This window comes from Stenella coeruleoalba (genome assembly GCF_951394435.1).
Source record: "Stenella coeruleoalba genome assembly, chromosome: 3".
Taxonomy (NCBI): domain Eukaryota; kingdom Metazoa; phylum Chordata; class Mammalia; order Artiodactyla; family Delphinidae; genus Stenella; species Stenella coeruleoalba.
This window is the reverse complement of record NC_137148.1, coordinates 66071775-66096288: the sequence shown is the minus strand read 5'-3', so window position 1 is coordinate 66096288 and position 24514 is coordinate 66071775. Positions and strand designations below refer to the sequence as shown.

At 40.8% G+C, this 24514-nt stretch overlaps 1 protein-coding gene across 3 annotated transcripts in view; it reads right to left on the bottom strand.

Moving 5' to 3' along the window:
- The window catches only part of VCAN (versican), a gene marked incomplete at its 5' end in the record, with an annotated part of 102386 nt that extends 90036 nt beyond the window's left edge, over nucleotides 1-12350 (bottom strand). For all 3 annotated transcript variants that reach the window (XM_079916791.1, XM_079916793.1, XM_079916792.1), the window contains 2 exons: nucleotides 141-518; nucleotides 12281-12350. In XM_079916791.1, coding sequence (XP_079772917.1) covers nucleotides 141-518; nucleotides 12281-12350 — 448 coding nt within the window. The remainder of the gene's footprint in view (nucleotides 1-140; nucleotides 519-12280) is intronic.
- Between the last annotated feature and the right edge of the window lie 12164 nt (nucleotides 12351-24514).

The window sequence follows — 24514 nt, the reverse complement described above, 5'->3', positions numbered from 1 at the left end:
AAGACATAGACTGTTGTGTTGATTAATGTTTTTCCCCTTGTCCAACCCCTGAGCAATGGCTACTTTTGAATATTGTTTCACCACATTTCTGAACCAGGTATCGTGTTATACTACCTTCTTCTAGATTCCCAAAGCCTTACCCTCCACAGCCAAAGACACTGTGTCCTGTGTGTCTTCAATCCCATACATGACGTCGCAGCGGTAGAGGCCTGCATCACTGGCCAGCAGTTTGACCATGGTGAGTGAGGCATCGCCCACGTCCTCGGGATGTGTAGGCACCGACACTCTCCCTTTGTAGCCCTGACCAATCTTGATATTCCCATTTTGGGCCACGAGAACAGTAGTCTCCTTTAAATCTTTTCCATTCTTGTCCAATTCAATCTTAGACCATTTGATTCGGAGAAATTCGCTGGTGGTGTTGTAAGTGGGTGGTAAGGTAGGCATGGTTGAAAAATGACAAGGTAGGTTGACTTTTCCAGAGAGGGAGCCCTTAACAGGTGGGCTTTTTTCCACTTTGACTAGAGGAAAGAGAAAATACTAAATTAACAAACTGAGTCTATTAAATATGTGAATGGATAAGAACCATTACAGGGGGTTGCTTATATCCTCAATATGTGAAATAATTAGAATGATTTTATATACAGAGAATAGTACACAACTTCAGTAATGTTTTATAACAAAGACAGGGATTAATAATGCTTATTTTTTTATGAGCTAAAAATATGGCATTCATTTTAAAGTATTTGTAACTTAGTGTTTAACATGAACAAAATAAGTGATAAAATAAGGCAAGTGTAGGAAGACAAGCAATCAAGGGCAAGAGAAGACTAGACTTAAGCAATGCAGGTTTAAAAGACTGGACCAATGTTAGGAAGAATAGTTTAAAAACAAATTTAAGTCTACAGGTCAGAAGAAGAAAAATGATTAAGATAACTGCCACATTACCTTAGAGGAAATGAAAACAACTCAAAGGGGAAGTGAAAATTTTAAAACATACTTCAGTAGACTGGACCAGGGGGAAGCCCAGCACTTGAAGAATGCTCTTTGGTTCAGTGTTTGAACCAAAGACTTTCATTGTAATGAGAAATCCAGCTGCAATCACTTTGCAGTGAAACATTACCTCTAGATTATATCCTGGGGGCGGGTGGGGGTGGGGAGGGGGAGTTAGCATCTGTTCACCTAACCTTCTAAAGTATTAATCTACAGAATGCCTTTCTGTTTAAGCCCTTAAACTTTTAATGAGAAAAAACACATTGACCACAATTTAATACCATTACATGCAAAAAACCCACATTCTTTCATGCTTATAGAAATCTATACCTCTCCTCTCCCTTTTTCCCCCATCTTCCAGTCTCTACTAGTTGGGTAGACAATGTGTTGGTAATAAGAATAGAAATTATCATTAGTGCACAAGGAACTCCCAGTTCATGCAAATATGATGAATAGTAATAGTAGCCTCTAGGTGGAGTGAAATAATGTTAATCAACAAAATGATATGTATCTAACACTTGGTGTATTAGTGCTTAAAGGCATTAGTAACACACATCTCAAAATGGACATGCATTAGAAATGATACAGATGCTAAGGAATGAAACTTAACTTCAAAAAGATTAGATCCCATTAGGGAGATGAAGACAACAAAAAGATATTTTGTACTTTTTTGCCAAGAAAAGGGGTCCTGAGAAGGGAAGGGGTGAAATTTTTATGAACTAAAAATCTCCTAATTTATATTCATCATATGTTCTAGGAAATCCCATCTTCCTTCCTGAAGAATTATAGATCATTAACTTCACAAATAAAAGATTGCTTTTTAAATGGAGAATAAACATCTTTACCATCAGCATCAATTATGATATAAATTATAAGACCCTTGGGCTTCCCAGGTGGCACGGTGGTTGAGAGTCCGCCTGCTGATGCAGGGGACACGGGTTCGTGCCCCGGTCCGGGAAGATCCCACATGCCACAGAGCAGCTGGGCCCGTGAGCCATGGCTGCTGAGCCTGCGTGTCCAGAGCCTGTGCTCCGCAATGGGAGAGGCCACAACAGTGAGAGGCCCGCGTACCGGTAAAACAACAACAACAACAACAACAACAACAACAAATTATAAGACCCTTTATGATTTCCTTTAAAATGAGTTTAAGATAAATGACTTTCAATTCCTTAATATTTATTACTAAATTACAGTTCTTTTCACAATTTTAGAGGTATAGGGGCAGATATGAGATTCACCTCTATCTATCTGATTGGGAGGTTTCTGACACTTAGAGCATTACTCAATAACTGTGCTGTAATGAAAAAATATATTAGAACAAACTTATACCAACAGGCAATTTCCCAGGGGTTATTTATTGTTCTGGGTGTTTACAGATACAAGAAAATTAAAAGCTTCAGTTGGATGTAAATAAATATTCATGTAGAATCCAGTCTTAACAACAGGATGAACAAGAAGCTGTGTGGCCAAGTCTTTTGTGTATGAAACCTTGGGTCGTAAGGCACTGGGGGGTAACAAGAACTAAGTTTACCAAATCTAAATATTTTAAGAGAGAAATTTAGTAGTTCAGAAGATAATGTTTACTGACTATGCATGCTAAAAAACAAAACAAAACAAAAAAACCCTGCTACCTGCAAGAACTTGTCTGAAACTCTGATAATGCAAGAAATAAAAGTGAATGCTAACAAAAATTCACTATTCCTGGAGAGATTGGTTCAAGATGGCGGAGTAGAAGGACGTGCTCTCACTCCCTCTTACAAGAACACCAGAATCACAACTAACTGCTGAACAATTATCGATGGGAAGATACTGGAACTCACCAAAAAATATACCCCACTCCAAAGACAAAGGAGAAGACACAATGAGATGGTAGGAGGAGAGCAATCACGATAAAATCAAATCCCATAACTGCTGGGTGGGTGACTCACAAACTGGAGAACACTTATACCACAGAAGTCCACCCACTGGAGTGAAGGTTCTGAGCCCCACGTCAGGCTTCCCAATCTGGGGATCCAGCAATGGGAGGAGGAATTCTTAGAGAATCAGACTTTGAAGGCTAGTGGGATTTGATTGCAGGACTGTGACAGGACTGGGGGAAACAGAGACTCCACTCTTGGAGGGCACACACAAAGTAGTGTGCTCACTGGGACCCAGGGGAAGGAGCAGTGACCCCATAGGAGTCTGAACCAGATGTACCTGCTAGTGTTGGATGATCTCCTGCAGAGGCAGGGGGGTGGCTGTGGCTCACTGTGGGGACAAGGACACTGGCAGCAGAAGTTCTGGGAAGTACTCCTTGGCGTGAGCCCTCCCAGAGTCCACCATTAGCCCCACCAAAGAGCCTGGGTAGGATCCAGTGTTAGGTTGCCTCAGGCCAAACAACCAACAGGGAGGGAGCCAGGCCTTACCCATCAGCAGACGAGTGGATTAAAGTTTTACTGAGCTCTGCCCACCAAAGCAACAGCCAGCTCTACCCACCACCAGTCCCTCCCATCAGGAAACTTGCACAAGCCTCTTAGATAGCTTCATCCACCAGAGGGCAGACAGCAGAAGCAAGAAGAACTACAATCCTGCAGCCTGTGGAACAAAAACCACATTCACAGAAAGACAGACAAGATGAAAAGGCAGAGGGCTATGTACTGGATGAAGGAAAAAGATAAAACCCAAGAAAAACAACTAAATGAAGTGGAGATGGGCAACCTTCCAGAAAAAGAATTCAGAATAACGGTAGTGAAGATGATCCAGGACCTCGGAAAAAGAATGTAGGCAAAGATCGAGAAGATGCAAGAAATGTTTAAAAAAGATCTGAAGAATTAAAGAAGAAATGAACAGAGAGCGAACAACACAACTGAAATGAAAAATACACTACAAGGAATCAATAGTAGAATAACTAAGGCAGAAGAATGGATAAGTGACCTGGAAGACAGAATGGTGGAATCCACTGCTGTGGAACAGATTAAAGAAAAAAAAAATGAAAAGAAATGGAGACAGCCTAAGAGACCTCTGGGACAACATTAAACACAATATTCTCATTATAGGGGTCACAGAAGGAGTAGAGAGAGAGAAAGGGCCCGAGAAAATATTTGAAGAGATTATAGTCGAAAACTTCCCTAACATGGAAAAGGAAATAGCCACCCAAGTCCAGGAAGTGCAGACAGTCCCATACAGGATAAACCCAAAGAGAAACACTCCAAGACACATAGTAATCAAATTGGCAAAAATTATTGAAAGCAGCAAGGAAAAATGACAAATAACATGCAAGGGAACTCCCATAAGGTTAACAGCTGATTTCTCAGCAGAAACTCTACAAGCAGGAAGGGAGTGGCATGATATACCTAGAGTAATGAAAGGGAAGCACCTACAACCAAGATTACTCTAGCCGGCAAGGATCTCATTCAGATTCGATGGAGAAATCAAAAGCTTTACAGACAAGCAAAAGCTAAGAGAATTCAGTACCACCAAACCAGCTCTACAACAAATGCTAAAGGAACTTCTCTAAGTGGGAAACACAAGAGAAGAAAAGAACCTACAAAAACAAACCCAAAACAATTAAGAAAATGGTAATAAGAACATACATATCGATAATTACCTTAAACGTGAATGGATTAAATGCTCCAACCAAAAGACACAGGCTTGCTGAATGGATACAAAAACAAGACCCATACATATGCTGTCTACAAGAGACCCATTTCAGACCTAGGGACACATACAGACTGAAAGTGAGGGGATGGAAAAAGATATTCCATGCAAATGGAAACCAAAAGGAAGCTGGAGTAGCAATACTCATATCCGATAAAATAGACTTTAAAATAAAGAACGTTACAAGAGACAAGGAAGGACACTACATAATGATCAAGGGATCAATCCAAGAAGAAGATACAACAATTATAAATATACATGCACACAACATAGGAGGACCTCAATACATAAGGCAACTGCTAAGAGCTCTAAAAGAGGAAATTGACAGTAACACAATAATAGTGGGGGACTTTAACACCTCACTTACACCAATGGACAGATCATCCAAACAGAAAATTAATCAGAAAACACAAGCTTTGAATGACACAATAGGCCAGATAGATTTAATTGATATTTATATAACATTCCATCCAAAAAAAGCAGTTTACACTTTCTTCTCAAGGGCACACGGAACATTCTCCAGGATAGATCACATCTTGGGTCACAAATCAAGCCTCAGGAAATTTAAGAAAATTGAAATCATATCAAGCATCTTTTCTGACCACAACACTATGAGAAGAGAAATGAATTACAGGGAAAAAACCATAAAAAAACACAACCACATGGAGGGTAAACAATACATTACTAAATAACCAAGAGATCACTTAAGAAATCAAAGAGGAAATCAGAAAATACCTAGAGACAAATGACAATGAAAACATGACAACCTAAAACCTATGGGATGCAGCAAAAGCAGTTCTAAGAGGGAAGTTTACAGCTATACAAGCCTACCTCAAGAAAGAAGAAAAATCCCAAATAAACAATCTAACCTTACACCTAAAAGAAGTAGAGAAAGAAGAACAAACAAAACCTGAAGTCAGCAGAAGGAAAGAAATCATAAAGATCAGAGCAGAAATAAATGAAATAGAAACAAAGAAAACAATAGCAAAGATCAATAAAACTAAAAGCTGGTTCTTTGAGAAGATAAACAAAATTGATAAACCTTTACCCAGACTCATCAAGAAAAAGAGCGAGAGGACTCAAATCAATAAAATTAGAAATGAAAAAGGAGAAGGTACAACAGACACCACAGAAATTCAAAGCATCCTAAGAGACTACTACAAGCAACTCTATGCCAATAAAATGGACAACCTGGAAGAAATGGACAAATTCTTAGAAAGGTATAACCTTCCACGACTGAACCAGGAAGAAATAGAAAATATGAACAGACCAATCACAAGGAATGAAATTGAAACTGTGGTTAAAAATCTTCCAACAAACAAAAGTCCAGGACCAGATGGCTTCACAGGTGAATTCTATCAAACATTTAGAGAAAAGCTAACACCCATCCTTCTCAAACTCTTCCAAAAAATTGCAGAGGAAGGAACACTCCGAAACTCGTTCTATGAGGCCACCATCACCCTGATACCAAAACCAGACAAAGATACCACAAAAAAAGAAAATTACAGACCAATATCATTGATGAATATAGATGCAAAAATCCTCAACAAAATACTAGCAAACAAAATCCAACAACACATTAAAAGGATCATACACCATGATCAAGCGGGATTTATCCCAGGGATGCAAGGATTCTTCAATATATGCAAATCAATCAATGTGATACACCACATTAACAAATTGAAGAAGAAAAACCATATGATCATCTCAATAGATGCAGAAAAACCTTTTGACAAAATTTAACACCCATTTATGATAAAAACTCTCCAGAAAGTGGGCATAGAGGGAACTACCTCAACATAATAAAGGCCATATACAACAAACCCACAGCAAACATCATTCTCAATGGTGAAAAACTGAAAGCATTTCCTCTAAGATCAGGAACAAGACAAGGATGTCCACTCTCTCCACTATTATTCAACATAGTTTTGGAAGTCCTAGCCATGGCAATCAGAGAAGAAGTAGAAATAAATGGAATACAAATTGGAAAAGAAGAAGTAAAACTGTCATTGTTTGCAGATGACATGATATTATATGTAGAGAATCCTAAGGATGCCACCAGAAAACTACTAGAGCTAATCAATGAATTTGGTAAAGTTGCAGGATATAAAATTAATGCACAGAAATCTCTTGCATTCCTATACACGAATGATGAAAAATCTGAAAGAGAAATTAAGGAAACACTCCCATTTACCATTGCAACAAAAAGAATAAAATACCTAGGAATAAACCTACCTAGGGAGAGAAAAGACCTGTATGCAGAAAACTATAAGACACTGCTGAAAGAAATTAAAGATGATACCAACAGATGGAGAGATATTCCATGTTCTTGGATTGGAAGAATCAATATTGTCAAAATGACTATACTACCCAAAGCAAACTACAGATTCAATGCAATCCCTATTAAATTATCAATGGCATGTTTTACAGAACTAGAACAGAAAATCTTAAAATTTGTATGGAGACACAAAAGACCCCAAATAGCCAAAGCAATCTTGATGGAAAAAAACGGAGCTGGAGGACTCAGACGCCCTGACCTCAGACTATACCACAAAGCTACAGTAATCAGGACAATATGGTACTGGCACAACAACAGAAATATAGATCAATGGAGCAGGATATAAAGCCCAGAGATAAACCCACACACCTATGGTCAACTAATCTATGACAAAGGAGGCAGGGATATACAATGGAGAAAAGACAGCCTCTTCAATAAGTGGTGCTGGGAAAACTGGTCAGCAACATATAAAAGAATGAAATTAGAACACTCCCTAACACCATACACAAAAATAAACTCAAAATGGATTAGAGATGTAAATGTAAGACCAGACACTATAAAACTCTTAGAGGAAAACATAGGAAGAACACTCTTTGACATAAATCTCAGCAAGATCTTTTTTGATCCCCCTCCTAGAGTAATGGAAATAAAAACAAAAATAAACAGATGGGACCTAATGAAACTTCAAAGCTTTTGCAAAGCAAAGGAAACTATAAACAAGACGAAAAGACAACCCTCAGAATGGGAGAAAATATTTGCCAACGAATCAACGGACAAAGGATTAATCTCCAAAATATATAAACAGCTCATGCAGCTCAATATTTAAAAGACAAAAAACGCAATCAAAAAATGGGCAGAAGACCTAAATAGACATTTCTCCAAAGAGGACATACAGATGGCCAAGAGACACATGAAAAGCTGCTCAACATCACTAATTATTAGAGAAATGCAAATCAAAACTACACTGAGGTATCACTTCACACCAGTTAGAATGGGCATCATCAGAAAATCTACAAACAACAAATGCTGGAGAGGGTGTGGAGAAAAGAGAACCCTCTTGCACTGTTGGTGGGAATGTAAATTGATACAGCCACTATGGAGAACAGTATGGAGGTTCCTTAAAAATTAAAAATAGAATTACTATATGACCCAACAATCCCACTACTGGGCATATACCCAGAGAAAACCATAATTCAAAAAGACACATGCACTCCAATGTTCATTGCTGTGCTATTTACAATAGCCAGGTCATGGAAGCAACCTTAATGCCCATCAATGGACGGATGGATAAAGAAAATGTGGTACATATATGCAATGGAATATTACTCAGCCATAAAAGGGAATGAAACTGGGTCATTTGTAGAGACATGGATGAATCTAGAGACTGTCATACAGAGTGAAGTAAGTCAGAAAGAGAAAAACAAATACCGTATATTAACGCATATATGTGGAATCTAGAAAAATGGTACAGATGAACCAGTTTTCAGGGCAGAAATAGAGACACAGATGTAGAGAACAAACATATGGACACTAAGGGGTGAAAGCAGTGGTGGGTGGGGGTGGGGGTGTGATTAATTGGGAGATTGGGATTGACATGTATACACTGATGTGTATAAAATTGATGACTAATAAGAACCTGCTGTATAAAAAATAAAATAAAATAAAATTCAAAAAAATTTGCTTTAAAAAAAATTCACTATTCCCACCAGATAGTTTGTGGTCTAAATGAATACAGTAAGGAAGAAATCTCTGAACAATGAATGATCAGTTATGTTTCATTCTCTGCCAATAAATTCTGCAGAGCAAGGATAATGCAAATTCTATCTACACAATTTGAACAAACACACACACAGACCTTAGCCAAATAATTGTCAGAGTGAGTATAGAGGAATTTATCACCCTCTGAAGTATTAATGTCACTCTCTTGTTCATTCATTTACTAATAACTGTGCATGGCTGCATTTATTAATATTAGAGGAATTTCCAAATAACTGGGTCAATGCTAGATAATCAATAAAAGGGTATTTTTAAAGCAAAGAGTTCTTCATGCATTAAAATAAATCCAGAAACCAATAGACAGAGTGTTCATTAGTTATTGACCTTTTGCGTGCGTAGACATAAACAGAGAAAACCTTAAGATAAGAGTACTTGCGTTGACTCAACTAGTTACTGCTCCGTGATTCACTATGAACTTGGCAAGTCTGTTTCATATGGATCTTACATGTTCAATTTTTACCCCTCACATGAAAAAGTAAAAATTGTTCTGAAATTAGCCCCAAACTAATGACGTCTCTTAACAGTGATTACAGATTTGCAAAGAACTTGATGCTTGGGATAAAGTACAATACAGTGGTTGAGAGCATGGACTGTGGAGCCAGACTGCCTGGGTTCACCTACAGGCTCAATCACTAAATTGATGTATAATCTTCTACATTAGCTATGTCTCTCAATCTTTTGGTATATTGCAGTTTCCTCATTTGCCAAATGGGGAAAATAAAAGCATGTGTCTCATCGGAGAGCTAAGATTAAAAAGGGATAACAAAGTAAAATACTTAGAACGAGGCGTAACGTAGAAATCACTCAATACTGTTAGCTATTATTACTATTTTAAAATACCATCAAGGAGCTATACCATAAGTGTTTGTTTGTTTCCCTACTGTTTGTATGAGTTCTTTCTTTGTTTTAAGTGGAGGGTGAGTTGCCCTGTTCCTCAAGGTTCTCCCACTACTTTCTCTATAATTCCCTCCTATTACTTCCCACCCAAACCAACTCCTTTTCTCTATCTCCTTTCTGTCTTCCCTCTTCACTGGATGCCGTTGTCCTTTCCTCTCTGTGACCTTCAACCTTTACTTCCTGAAAATGCTGAAAAGGACAGCTCCTGGGCTCTTGGATTGGTGGAGCCTAGACTCTGACGGCCATCCAGGTCATTCACTGTGGTATTCACACATTGTGTATTTATTCATTCACTTATTCACTCAACACATAAATTGATTAAGTGCTAGCAGTGTGTCAGGAACTCTGCTAGAAAATAAAAAACAGCTCTCTTGAAGTTACACTCCCCTTGGGAAGAAAAACGAAGCATAACTTATCATAGCGAGTGGTATGGGCTATAACAGATGTCACAGCACAGGGGACAATGGGAACATAGAGAAAGGGCTTTTAAATTGGCTGGAAAGGGGAATGAGAGCCATGTCCAAAGTCAGCTCGTCCTTGATTCCTCTCTTGCCCTCACCACACCACATCCAATCCATTTGTTGGTCTGAATCCTCCATCTCCATGTTGGAGAGATGAGAATTCACTTCTCTCCAGCTCTTCTGCCACGCCCCATTTCACACACAGGTGACCACAATAACCTCCTAAATGATCTCCCTGCTGCCACCCTTGCTCTCCTACAATCAAATCTACATAGAATAGCAAACATGGAACTTTGAAAACATTCATCAACTCATGTCTTTCACCTGCTGAAACCCTTCAGCGCTTCCTTCAGTGCTTCCTGGAAATAAAATCTAGTCATTTCTAAAGCTACAATGCCCTATATAGATAAGAAACGTAACAGAGGTAAAGCTCACACACACCTGGGACAGCCTTGGTTTATCTCCCAGTTCTGCTACTTACTGGTTGTGTGGCTTTGAGCAAGTCTCTTAGGTTCTCAGTTTCCTCTATGGATAACGAATGTTTCAATAAGCTAATGTTAAGCTGTTCTTGGCTCACAGGAAGCTCTTTTCTAAGTATTAGATATTGTTACTATTTATATGAACTGACCTCTGACTATCTCTCTGTCTGTATCTCCTACTTTCTTCTTGATCACTGCTCTCCAACTACAGTGAACTTTCTGTTGTTCAAACACACTACCTAACTTGGGCCAAATCTTAGCTGGCTGGCTCTTCCTCATCATTCCCACATCAGTTTAAGTATGACTTTCTCAAAGACGCTTTATCACCCCCCTGCCCCCCACCCTATGCCATTTCCTATGATGTCATTCTGCTTTATAGTCATCTATTCGGAAGTACTTGGATTGTTTGTTTACTTGTTTATCGCTTACCTCATGTAACTAAGGAGATTAGGTTTAATGAAATCCAAGACAATGTATGACTCATCCACTGATATATCCCTGGAGGCCCAGACTAACATGTAGCACATAGAATGTATTCAAACAATACTGTCAACGGATGGATAAATGAGTGGATAGGTGGAAGGATGGATGGATGAATAGACGGAATGATACTTAAATTTTGAGTCTTAAGAATGAACTGAAGTGGAACTGTAGAGAACAAGAGAAGGGACTGTCAAGCAGAAGGAACTGCATGTAAATAAAAGGGAATAAGAAGGTCTATGAATGCAATTGTAAATTCTTGCAGAGACTAGAAGCATAGAGTGAGTATGAGAAAGAAGTGGAAGCTGAGTCTGGAGAGACCCTTGATGGGAGCAGATCACTGAAACTCAGCACAGTATCTTTTTTCATAGACCAGAGTCCACAAATTTGGAATCACAGAACACTCATTAGATGGATATATAATTTACAGCTAACAAAAACAGTGGATGTGTACTTATCCAGTTACTAGAAAGGGGGTGGGGAGAAGAGAAGGGAAGGGAAGGGGAGGAAAGGGAAGGGAAGGGAAGGGAAGGGGAGGAAAGGGAAGGGGAAGAAAGGGAAGGGAAGGGATGGGAAGGGGAGGGAAGGGAAGGGAAGGGAAGGGGAGGGGAGGGGAGGGAAGGAAAAAAGAAATGGAGGTGGGGGAAAAATTTGGCTATCAGCCCTCTCTCTATCTTCTTTACTTTTTTCAAACTCTGTCCTCCTGAATGTTTAATAGTCTTCTTTTTTTAATATAGAAAATTTTTGAGCAGTGTTGAAGAAAGCAGAAGTTAAAAATATGCCCAGCCCCACATGTGAGCCTTTTTGCACAGTCTGAAAGTAATCTGGGAAGTTACTGAAAGCCCACTTGCTTCTTTAGCACCTGGTTCATTATTTTGTTATGATTGATTTCTTTTAAACCACTGTTTTCAACCTAATAATATTTTAGCTAAAAGTGTTCAGCAATGAATAGATCAAAAATTCATCCTTTTTTTTTTTTTTTTTTTTTTTTTTTTTGCGGTATGCAGGCCTCTCACTGTTGTGGCCTCTCCCGTTGCGGAGCACAGGCTCCGGACTCGCAGGCTCAACGGCCATGGCTCACGGGCCCAGCCGCTCCGCGGCATGTGGGATCCTCCTGGACCAGGGCACGAACCCGTGTCCCCTGCATCAGCAGGCGGACTCTCAACCACTGCGCCACCAGGGAAGCCCCATCCTTTATTTTAATGATTCCATAATCCCATTCCACGCCCCAGTACTTCAATTTTTATTTCAATTAGTCCTAAAAAAATTGTTACCACACTCACCTTTCTGTAGTGCATGGGTTGCTATTAAGGTAGAGCACATCCATAAGATGCTCTTTATATTTATCAACATCTTGTCCTAGAAAGAAAAGAAGAAAAACACAAAGTAAATCATAAGCATTCAGGTTTGTGGGAGGCCATACATCACATTCTATTTGTGCATTATAGGTAATAAGAGTACAAGAAGCAGCTCCTCTTGGATTGTAAAAACAGGAGGAGACTTGCAATAGGAGAAGTTGTCCCAACACTTTAAATTATTAGTTTGACTCTCACCCAATGTGGTAGTTACCAAAATAATCCCAGAACCCAAACTGGGGACATATAACAATGTGGATGTGTGGGGCAACCACAACAGGGTAGGCTGTTGGAAGAACAATATAGACCACAGCCTAAGTAACTAGTGGCTAGGAGCTGGCACAAGGAGGGAGGGGCGACCACAAAATCTATTTAGAAACAGGAAGTTGGTCATAGATGGAGCAAGAGAAGATGGGGAAGCTATTGAGAGAGATGTTGCAAGAAAGGGATTCACATCAAATGTGAGGTAGGAGGAAACCTGTTGGTGGTTCATGCACACGGTATCAGAACAGAGAACAAGGATCTCAGTAGGCTTTTTTTGTTTGTTTTTTTTTTAATTTTATTTTTATTTATTTATTTATTTATTTATTTTTTCCAATTTTCTTTTTCTTTTTTTTTTTTTTTTTCTAGTAGGCTTTTTAAAGCACAAACTCAATTTAGTTTCTAGGAGGCTGAACAAGCAAAATACATATATTATAAGAAGCTGTTAATTACAGAAAAGGCCAGTGCTTGCCATGAGTTTTAAAGCAGTTCCAACTGTCTGAAGGGTAAAGAATGAAAGAAAACACCCTGTACTGAGAGTCAAGAAACCCTGCCCTGGCTTTGCCATTAATTTATTGTGTGAAGACATTTAACAAATCTGGGTCTCAGCATGGTCCCTTCCAGCTCAAATATCTATGAAGCTATCATTATGAGGAGGATAACTACCATTGTTGGGGACCATCTAGAAATCAAAGAGCTAAGCTCGGAAGAACTGCAGAGGGCTATTTGATCTCCACAGTTATTCCCTTCTCAGTTACCTTTAGGACTGTTCTATAGCAGCCATTGTTGATTGGCTATCCTGTAGCCATTCCTCCTTCTCTTTTCTAACAAAACTCTAATTCCATTCTAGTATCTACCCTCCTTCACACAGCCATATACTTTAGTGGAACCTGGGTCAAACCCCAGCCCAAGGGGATGATCCTGATTATTCTATGTCAATTACATTGTTCCCATTTCTTTTGCCAATGACTGGTTTTGGAGTGAGTATATGATACAATTTTGGCCAATGAGATGTGAGAGGATCTTGCGTGAAGGGGTTGCTCCTGGGAAAGGTATATTCATTTTAAGAAGAGAAAAAAGGAAGTGATGGTTGCTTTTCTTCACTGGACATTATCAAAATAGGATATACCTCGTGAAACTGTTGTATCTATCTTGCACCCATGAATATATAAGATACCCTCTGGGATGAAGCTGAGAAAGAATCAGGAGAGGCAGGGCTGAAGTGCTCAGGCATTAGACCTACAGCCAACCATAACCTTGAACTTTCTTTATAGTAGATAATAAATTCCTTTATTATTTAAACCAATAAAATCAAGGATTTTTGTTGCTTGTCACTGAAGGCATCCTAACTGACACATATTTGAGTTGGTGCCCTGCATAACTGCCTTAGAGAATATCTAAATTGTGTATGATTTAGAAAACCTAGATTAAAAAGAAGTAAATGCTGTAAGAATGAATCCAAGTCCAATTTGGGCTCAAATTCAATTTCATAATTTATGACAGCTATACCTTTACTCTTGATATTCTTCCCTACCTGATTGCTTTATTATATATATATTGAAATCAGTGTTAGAACCTTTCTTAAAAAAATTATAAAATTCTAGATATGTCCTGAAGACCATTTTTTTTTACCTAATACATTGTATGTCTTATATTTTCCATCAATAGGCCATTTGACAACTCACAATGAAAAGTATACAGTTGATAATCCTAAAGTAACCTTGATAATTAAGTTTATTTATCATATAATTACTGAGATATGCTAATAGATGTTGTTACACACTAACTGGGAAATTATGTTTCTACATTTCTTTTTTATTAATAAGATACCACAGCAAGCAGGAAGTATATACCCATATCTCAATACTATAACAATATTTCAGGGAAAAATTAAGATATCAATTTCACATACCCTACAGTTTTCAACAAAATGAAATTTCAGATTGTATCATACAATGCTATTAAAGACAGTGTATTCCATGAGTACTAACTGAATCCAAATAAGAAACTTTTCTGTAATTGTGCTTACAAACAATAATTTCCTATTGTCCTTCAAGAAAAATTTTTCTTAATTGTTTTTCTTTTTTTCAGGAAACTTTTATAAGCTTAATGTTAAAAGTCTATTTCCAAAATAAAATTTTAAAAAATAATAATAATAAAAAGTCTATTTCCATTGTCAAATAGCCCTGAATTCAAGTTCCAAATCTTCTGCTTATACTCTGTGATTTTGGGTAAGTTACTAACTCTCTCATTTCCAGTAGCTATTTAATAATGAAAAGCAGTACAATGAGAATTGATAAAAGAATGTATATAAAATATAGCTCAGTGATACACAGCATATTCAGTACTCAATATTTATTATTAAAATTTCTAATTGAAGCTTTCTACCAGCGTTCTCTTCCTCGTTTCATATCACTAGTAGTAAAAAGAAAAGTATTTAAAGCTCTTAGATTTGAAAACTATAACCTGGGTTACTACTATAGCTGTGTACAACTTCATGCTCACAGTAAATTGTCCTATAACTTATTTCTATGTGCTCTGAATCATTATTTAGAAACATGTTTTATCTCCTGTGTAGAACAGTAGGCTTCCGGAAGGCAGAGCCGGTATCACATTCAGCTTACTAATTCCCACAATATTTCACCCACAGTGCCAGCTTCAGAGTAGACCCTTGAGGTAGGTTTGTTGACCAAATGTGTGACCAATGCCCCTATTTCCTATTCAGAAATACATTTTGAAGAGAAGTGTCAACAATCTCTTTAAACATGGGTGAGTGGGCCAATTAACACCTGAAATACATTTAATATTTACTGTGACTCAGTAATATCTGATGTTTGTCAATATCTAGAGTGTTGGATCTTATAACAAAACCAGAGGGGAAGATGTAATCCTGACCAGGAATGGGTCTTCTGCATCCTGATCTCCTGTCTAAGGCAGATACTCAAAAGTCTAACTCTTTGTGCCATACTTCATCCTCATAAAAGTGGCTTTTTTTTGAGGGAGGGGAGGAAACAGTTCTTCATCTATATAACAAGTATACTCATCACTTGCCCAAGTAAGACTGTCCCTAAGACAAGGCTAGGGAAGGAGCCAGTGCATTAAAAGTGCAAGGGAGAGATCAGTCATGTTTTAAATATATTTGCAAAAATATGTTTAAATAAGTTGCCAACATTTAAAAATTGGAGAGTTCACACTAAGTCCCAGATCTCTGACTTCTTTTGGAAAATCAGACCTGGCAGCTCAAGGTCCATATTCTAGCTGGCCAGTCATTAGCACTAAGCAGGCAGCAGCCTCTGGCCTTGGCTCCGTGCACTCAAGCTTAGCACTGGCGCCGCTTGGCCTCTCATCCATTTCCACTCCATATACCTCAAATGCCCAAAGTTCTGACCTCAGAACTATATTTCCATTGCCTCTTCCTTAGAGTCCAGGGATGTCATTCCGTTTCTCTAGTTTTTATAAGACTGTGTTCATGGTCATGGTTGTTAAACACACCATTTGCCTTCTTTGATTTTACTAAATGAGAAACTTTCTGGAGCTTCTTTGTTTTGAGCACCACTCCGACCCCCATCTCTATTCTTCTGCTCTTCTGTGTGTGGGTCTTGTAAGCATTGTTTGTTAGTGATAACGAGTCTGTCTGCACAGAAAGACCTGGGAGATATGACAGCCAGTGCCTATATTTAGTCTTCTATTCCAGTGAAGTCAATGAGAAGAGGAAAAAGTCATTGAACAATCAAGTCACAGCTGACTGAAGCTGTTTAATTGCCTGGGAGACACAAGAGACAAGGTCAACAGGAATCCTATCCATAAGAGATGTCTGCAGAGGGGATAACGGTCAGGCCAGTGATGGGCTGCCTCAGAGAAAGAGAGAGCCAAGGTTCTAGTAAACAGATATTTAGCATTCTCCCTTGATCTTGGGGAAGCTCCACTGAGCAAAGGGTGACTTAAGGATGCAGACACAGTGGTTTGTCTTCTAGTTTTTGAATTAGTTACCCTAGACAACCAATTGTCCAGGATACCTCAGCCACAAAGTAGATGTAAAGAGCATTGTCTATCATGTTGCTACGGAGTGCTTTCTCAAAGGAGGAAACGCTGTAATGCAGAGAGAGATATCATGGTTTAAACATGAAGTGTCATGAATTTGCTTCACAGGAATAATGGCACCATGTGGATATACCGCTAACATGTGACTGGATTCCTGCACCTGGACTTGGCTAAGCTTTTTCATGTCATTGCTCCTTAGCACTGCCCTGTTCTCTGCCTGGTGAACCTGTTCCTCCTTGATCTACAACACATTGCACTCTCCACTCCCATTCTCATGCTCTATTTACATCATAGCACATCTCCCCATTGTATATGTATATTTGGGAATTGCCTTTCTCTGCCCTCCATAATATAAGCTCCAGGGATGTAGCCTTTGATGTTTTGTTCACTGCTGTATCCACAATGCCCAGGACACCCAGTAAATATTTGCTGAATGAATGAATATGCCCATTTTGTACATAATTGGGTGCATATTTTACGCTATTTGGTACCTTACTTTCTTCACTTAAAACACAGTTTATCTCGGAGAATATTCTGAATCAGCTAATACAGTGTGTCTGTGTCATTTTTAACAGCTGCATAGTTTTCCCCTAGATAAATGTAGCATCGTTTATTTTACCAGTTCCTGTGATGAGTCTTTAAGGTGTTTCCAAATTTTTCCTATGAAATAATGCTGCAAAGGGCATCCTTGGCCATTTGTTTTGGGTGGCATTCATACCAATGTCTATATGACAATATCTAGAAGAGGAATTGCTGGGTCAAAAGGTATATACAGTTAAAAAAATTTTGATAGCTATTACCAAATCACTTTCTAAAAAAGATGAACCTATTCACATATATGAGAGATCCAGTTTCCCCACAACTTGACCCAACACAAACTTTCATTAAACTATTTTTATCTTTACGGCTCTGATTGATGAAAAAATGGTGCAGAATATCATTGTTGTTTTAATTACTATTTCTTTAACTATGAATGAAACGGAGCAATTTTTAAGATGATGTTAAAACATTTATTTTTCTCTTTCTGCCAGCAGCCTGCATAAAACATTTGCCACTTTTTCTTTTTGATAGATTGTGGTTTAGTTTTTGTAAAAGGTCCTGGCATATCAAAAGAGTTGTTAGTTTTTTGTCTCTCATATGTTGCTAATATTTTCCAGATGTGTTATTTGTTTCCGTGTAAATAATTTAATTGTTATTGGTCAGATTTATTAATCTTTTCTAGTATGGCTTCTGGGTTTTACATTTTCCTTAGCGTGGGTTTCACCTTTTCCTTAGCACGGGTTTCCTTACTCTTAGCTTATTATTTTAAAAATCTTATAATTTCCTCTAGTTATTTTTTTAAATGTCATTCCCTACATTTCATTTTAGATCCATCTTAACTTTATTTTGGGATAAGAGATGAGGTAACGATTGACTTGTATTTTGAGTGAACCAATCCATTGTGCCCAATCCATTTATTGAATAATTCTTCATTTCCACTGAATATCCATGTTCGTTTGAGCCTGTTTCTGGACTCTGTCTTCTGTTCAATTAAACTAGACAATTCTTTTTCTATTTAAATTGAAGTATAGTGGATTTAAAATATTGTGTCAGTTTCAGGTGCACAGCAGTGATTCAGATATATAGAAATAGATATACACATATATATATATTCTTCTTTCAGATTCTTTTCTATTACAGGTTATTACAAGATATTGAATATAGTTCCTTGTGCTATACAGTAGGTCCTTGTTGTTCATCTATGTTATATATTGTTGTGTGTATCTGCTAATCTCAAATTCCTAATTTATCCCTTTCCCCTTTTCCCCTTTGGTGGCTCTAAATTTGTTTTCTATGTCTGTGAGTCTACTTCTGTTTTGTAAATAAGTTCATTTGTATTGTTTTTTTTAGATTCCACATACAAGTGTGAAATTAGACAATTCTTAAAACAGTATGTCCCTCTCTAACACATTTTGTAGGTTTAGTAGGAAATACATGATTTGGGTAATGCTGTTATTATTAAGATCATAGAATTAGATCAATATGAGCCCCAGGGATATATCTTAACACCATTTATTTGTGGAGTTCTCATTTATCAAAGCCCTTTCACAGGTATTCACCCTTTTGATGTTTATAACTGCATATCCATTTAATAGATTTTTGATACCAAATGTCTAAAAGTTGTGTCTAACCTGGTTTTCTCAACTAGGAAATGCAACTCAAGCTTTCTGATTCTAAGCCCTTTCTGATTCTAGTGCTCCTTCCACTACACCACAGGTAATACCAGCTCAGTAATTTAATAATAAAAACATTACAACATATATTATATATGTGTTTATCATAAACTATGTAATCTCATGTTTATAGACATAAACACCTCTTAAAATTCTTAAGAAGAATGAGATAGGATGTACACAGAAAAAGGAAGGATGTATACAGAGAAAAAGGTAAACTTAAGTGTAGATCTGCATTTACACACTTTTAAAGATGATAGATCTATCCAGAGGCATTTCAGGGAAACACAACAAACAAACAACATTAGATAAAGATGCTTTGCACTGACCACTGAAATAGAACCACCCCTGGCACATTCAGTGATAAGAACACCGCAGTCAAATACCCTGGAGAACATATACATAATATAAATGTATAAATGTATATATAAGTAATTAACCACATTTAGGCTAACAGAGGAAACTGGCAAACGTTCACTAACTGAAGTGGAGCTTGGCCAAGACATTTATCTCTACTTCTCCTTGTTCTGATTCCAAATCAGAGAGAGTACGGGCCTTGTGTTTTCTGGTAAAGTACAGACCTATGCAACAATCAGCATGTTTTCTCATACCAGAGCCAGTAACCCCCAACAATGAGTATTTGTGAGTCTTAACTGGTTTCTCTAGGTGGGTGGTGGAATAATAGCCTACTACAGTCATTCATTCTCTTCCTCAAAAGAACCATGGGTCTGGAGAAGTTCTGTTCAGTCACAGGGCAATATCTCATTTTAAATACAGTATCTAGTGATGTTTGTCCATGAATAAAGTCAATAAAAATGTTTGAATCCCACTAGGCAAAAAGAGCTTAGTTATATGGCTGTTGGGTGACAGTGCTGGTTGATCTTTGTGCTCTCAAAGGCTCTGATGTTCAATTACTGACCAATCATTAACCACGAAGTATTTAAGAGTAATAATGTGAGGAAAGAAAGAACAATGACTATATCTTTAACATTAATCATATTCAGCCTTAAATTAACTTTTTAGGTCCTTTCCAAACAATTTACAAGGGTGCAGATATAGGTATCTTAGGATAGCACAGGTATTTCCTTCCAGTTTGTAGGCACAGGGAAAAAGAAGAAACCTATGTTTGTAAACATATATAAATCTAGGGGGATTCTTTTCAAACTTTAAATTTGAATTAAAGTTAAAATTAAATTTAAATTCTTTTTAAACTTGAAATTAAAAGCAGGAGATACAATTTAGGGCTAACTTTATATATATATTTTTTTATCTACTAAGGAAAACAAAGCGAAACTTTGAATTCTTACACAAATCTTTAGCAAATGTCTTGACTCTCCTCCCTCTTCCCACCACCCACAAGACGAAGGACCGTGGACTTCCTGCTGGAGCAAGTAATTGCTCAGCCACTTTGGAATCCGTGGAACCCTTTGCAGTTTAGTTGGGACAGGCACATACAATTGTAAAATCTTCCTTTTTTCACATAGAACTCAGAACCTGAAGTCAGCCTCCGAGACCTTCTGCTTGATATGCCCTCACATCCCAGGTTACATACTCCCCAAACTGGCACAGATTTTATCTCAGAAAACTAGTTGTTGCTTCCATTGACGCCTTCCTATTTTTATATTAGACTCAAAACATCCCATTTTAGGTCTTTAGAGGAATATTTTCACTGTAGAATTGGCACAATTGCCAAGCAGTGTTTAAAAGAATTTAGGTCACAGCTTTTAGGAGTCAAAAAGGAAGGGAAAGGGGATCAATTAGATGTCAGAATTGGAGATGGAATAGATCATTAAAACTCTGTTCTTCCAAGATAAAGCGAAGAAGTAGGAGAGTCTAAAATGTAGCACTAAGTGGCGGCATCAACTCTGGGCCGCATTCCCCCAAGTCACTAGCTCAGTCATTTCATAAATATGAGCTGAGCTCCCACTATGGGCCGGGCCCGAGCTAAAGCTCCTCATGCAAAGATTTACACTCACAGCCCCTAAGGTCTGCGCTCATGGAATCTATCAGTCCTTTCAATGGCAATTGTTTGCCACGCTAGACGAACTCTTTAGGACGTATGGAAGGTGATTATCCTGCAATTGACTAAAAGTGATCTTTAAAGTCAATATATGGATCACAGGATAAACTCGTCTCATATTTCTGCCAAAAATGTTTGCTTGGAGTAAATCTTTACTTCTTTTCTGTCGCAAGGGGAAAACTCCTCCTACCACGCCCAAGAAGCAAGGCAAAAAAAAATTCAAATGGTTTTTTATTTAATAAGTGTTTAGCGCCGTCAGGATAGAAGTCTGGTCGGCTCCAGCAGCCTCTCGGAGCCTAAGCGCTGGGTGCGCCGCCGCTCCGCTCTCCCCGCCCCGCCCCTGTCCCGCGGAAGGACTAAAGCCACGCCCCCACTGGCCTCTGGGCGGGGACCCAGGCGGCGCCCCGCCAGCCTCTGCGCTGAGCGACTGCCGGTCCCGTAGTGCAGCTGTCTCCGAGCCCAAGAAGTCACACCCGTCTCGGGCCGGGAGCTGAAGCCCCAGCCCACGTGGCGGCGGCTGATGAGCCCCGGCGCTGCGGGAAGCGCCTGGTGCGGTTCTTCTCTTCGCGCGGGCTGAGGCGTGAAGAGATGCCCCCCGCCCCAGCCTCTCTAAGGGGCTAGTTCCTCCGCCTTCCCTCCCAGCACGCCGCTTCAGTAGGGTTTGTTATCGCTTTGGGGATTTAAACAATGGCTTAAAAGGAGACGCGAAATTTAGTCCAAAACCTTGAAAGGAACCCGGCCGGTCCGCTCCCGGCTGTTTGCGTGCATGTGCCCCGTCTCTGTTCCTTTCTTCTTCCCTTTCTCTCCACCGTCCCTTTCCTTCCCTTTTCTCCTTTTTCCTCGCGGCGCCCTCCTCCCAAATTTCCACGTTCGGCGAGTGTTGTGGAATTGAGGAAATTTAAATGTTGGATTAGGGTCCCTTCTTAGGCAATGGTCTGGGGCGGGACCCTAGCTTTGGGTTCGAGTGGTCGTGGGCCTTAATAAAATTTCCAAAAGTAAGGCATTCTGTATGATCTTTCTTAAAGTGACGTCCAAGATTGAGCGCCAAGCCCCCCGAAACCTGGATCCTCCCTTGGCCACGTGCGTTAGTCCACCAAACTGCAGGCTTGGCCCAGAGTGCCGCGCATGTCCCAGCTGACTCGGGAGAAGGCGCTTCGGCCCTTAAAGACAAGTCTTTTTCCTGGGCCCTCCAAATCCCTAGATTTACGTCGCAGATTCCGAAGTAGAACACTAACAACTAAAGGGGAAGCTAGGGTGCTCCATCCTTGAATACATGGCTGTGAAAGCGGCTCATTTGGTTTGGGGTGGCGGGGGGGCTCGTTGTCCTCCACATGTGCTGCATTTCTCCATCAGGGGGCGCCCACACCCACCAAGAAACTCCCTATTCCTAGACATCTGGGTTCTGCAAGCTCGAAGCACAGCAAGTGGGGGTAGATCCGAAGGAGCGCACCGCCTCCCTCGCTCCTCCCTCCTTGCCAGCCTCCGCGGACAGAGGAGGCAGGGATTTCACACTAGCCATTCATTTGTCAGCCGTGGGGGGAGGGGACGCAGGAGCGAAAGAGACCAAGCAGAGGCTGGAAGAGGGGAAGAGAGGCAGAGAAGATGGAGACAGAGAGGGAGAGACAAAGATGAGAAACGGACACAGATAGCGAGACTGTCCTTCCGCCTGTGGGTGTGCGCACCGCGGGACAGCTCTCCAGGCGCCGCGTAGATTTCTCCTCCCTCCCGTAGCATCTCCCGGGGACTTGCAGGACTTGCTACGGCGCAGCTGGATCCGAGAGCAAATAGTTTAAGCTATGACACTAGTTTTCTACCTCGCTCTCCGCTGCCTAACCCACTGACTGCTCCACGCCTAGTGACACAGACAGTGAGCCTGGACAACCCTGATGCCCCCCAGCCCTCACGCACCAGGGATGTAGACCGGTGGCGCCCACGCCTCCGCAGGGAGGTGGGGCGCTCCAGCCGAGGGCGTCCCCCGGAGCTGCCGCCACTCGCTCTCCGCCGCCGCAAGACCCGCCAGTAAAGTTGCTCAACTAGGGCCGCGGGCTGGGAGGGGGTGGGGAAATGGAAGGAAAAGGAGGACTGCAGTAGTCCGGGCGAGAGGGCTGGTCCTAGAGGCCCCAGATTCGGGTCCCCGCGCCACCTTTGTCTGAAGAGCGATCTGAGCGCTGGTTTGCTCGTTGAGACCAGAGCAAAAGCCTCCACTTCGCTCCTCAGGGTGAGATAAAATTCTTGCACATCCCTACTGGTTCGGGGCAAGCTTTTCCCGCCCTGGCGCCTCGCAGACCTCCGCGTCGCTCCAAACACCCCACCCCCATCCCCTGCTCCCTCCCGGCCGGCTCCGGCGCACCGCGCGTAGGACAAAAGAACCCAGGGGCACCGGAGAGAGCCTTGACAGCCCCCGCGTCGCCGAAGAGACGCGGACCGGGGACCCTGCACCTCCCCGACCGGACCTCCTCCCAGACCGCCCGCGGGCTGAGGGGGTCACGTCCGCGCAGGTCCCGGATCGCCCTGTCAGAAGCTGCTTGGGAACAGCTTTCCAGGAACGCCGGGCACTGACCACACATCAGGGGCCGGGAGCCAGGTGGCCTGCACCAAGGCGGCTTCGGGGACTTGTATGTGAGCAAGTCTCGGTGGTCCCCATTCAAACTTTTGCCTCGAGCAGGTTAAAAAAAAAAAAAAAGAAAGAAGAAAAAAGGATCAAGGTGCCACGGGTCCCTCCTCTCCAGCTCAAGACCCCACGACGTTTCTAGGGGTTCTCTGCATTCCCTTCCCTCCCTTCCCCCAATTCCATTTGTCCTTCTACTCCCACCCCACCCCGGGCTTCTTTTGTCTGGATCTTTTTCAGCACCAAGGTTCCCCTGTATTCTTCTCTCCAAACATCCTTCTGAAAGTTACCTGCATTTTTTACAGTGCACATATTTTCTTAATTTCTCAGAGCTAGTTCTCTTAGCTTTAATTAAAGCCTTCTACCAATTACAACGTACTTCTTTTTTTCTAAACTCGATTTTTTTTCCTATAAGTTTTTCTTTTTCTTTTTTTTTTTTTAAGGGGGAACAAAAGAAACGTGATTACCTTGAAAGGCGGCTTTACTGCAGTTGAGGGGAAAAATTCACCTCAGCGCTGCGCGAATGGGCTCGGCGTTGCCGGGGCGGGTCACATAGGAAGCGCGGTGGCCTGGGGAAGGGTGCGGGATGGTGCTGGAGGATGCGGGAGGATGCGGGGCTGACCGCAGAGCCCGGTCCCAGCGCCTGTCCACAGCACCTAATGTTCGCGGCTGTTGCGCCCGCCCGCCTGGAGTTCCTCCCCAGAAAGGCTCGGGGCAGCTCGCCTGCAAGTTCAAATGCGGGTTGTGACACCCATCATCATTATATCACAGTACCGTCAGCACCGAGGAGGAGACTCAGCGAGGAGGAGGAGGAGGAAGAGGAGGAGGGTTCATTCACAGGCTCCTCGAGCGCTCCGCAGCTTCAGCCACTCCTAAAAGCCCAGGCTTGGAAAGCAGGCAAAGGAGCGGAAAGGCAGCTCCCCGCGCTTGCGGTAGGGACCGCCTGCCTCCCTCCCCAGGCACTCCCACCTCTCGGCGTTTCTTCCTGACAAGAAGTACCAATCGGCTTGGGGACAGCA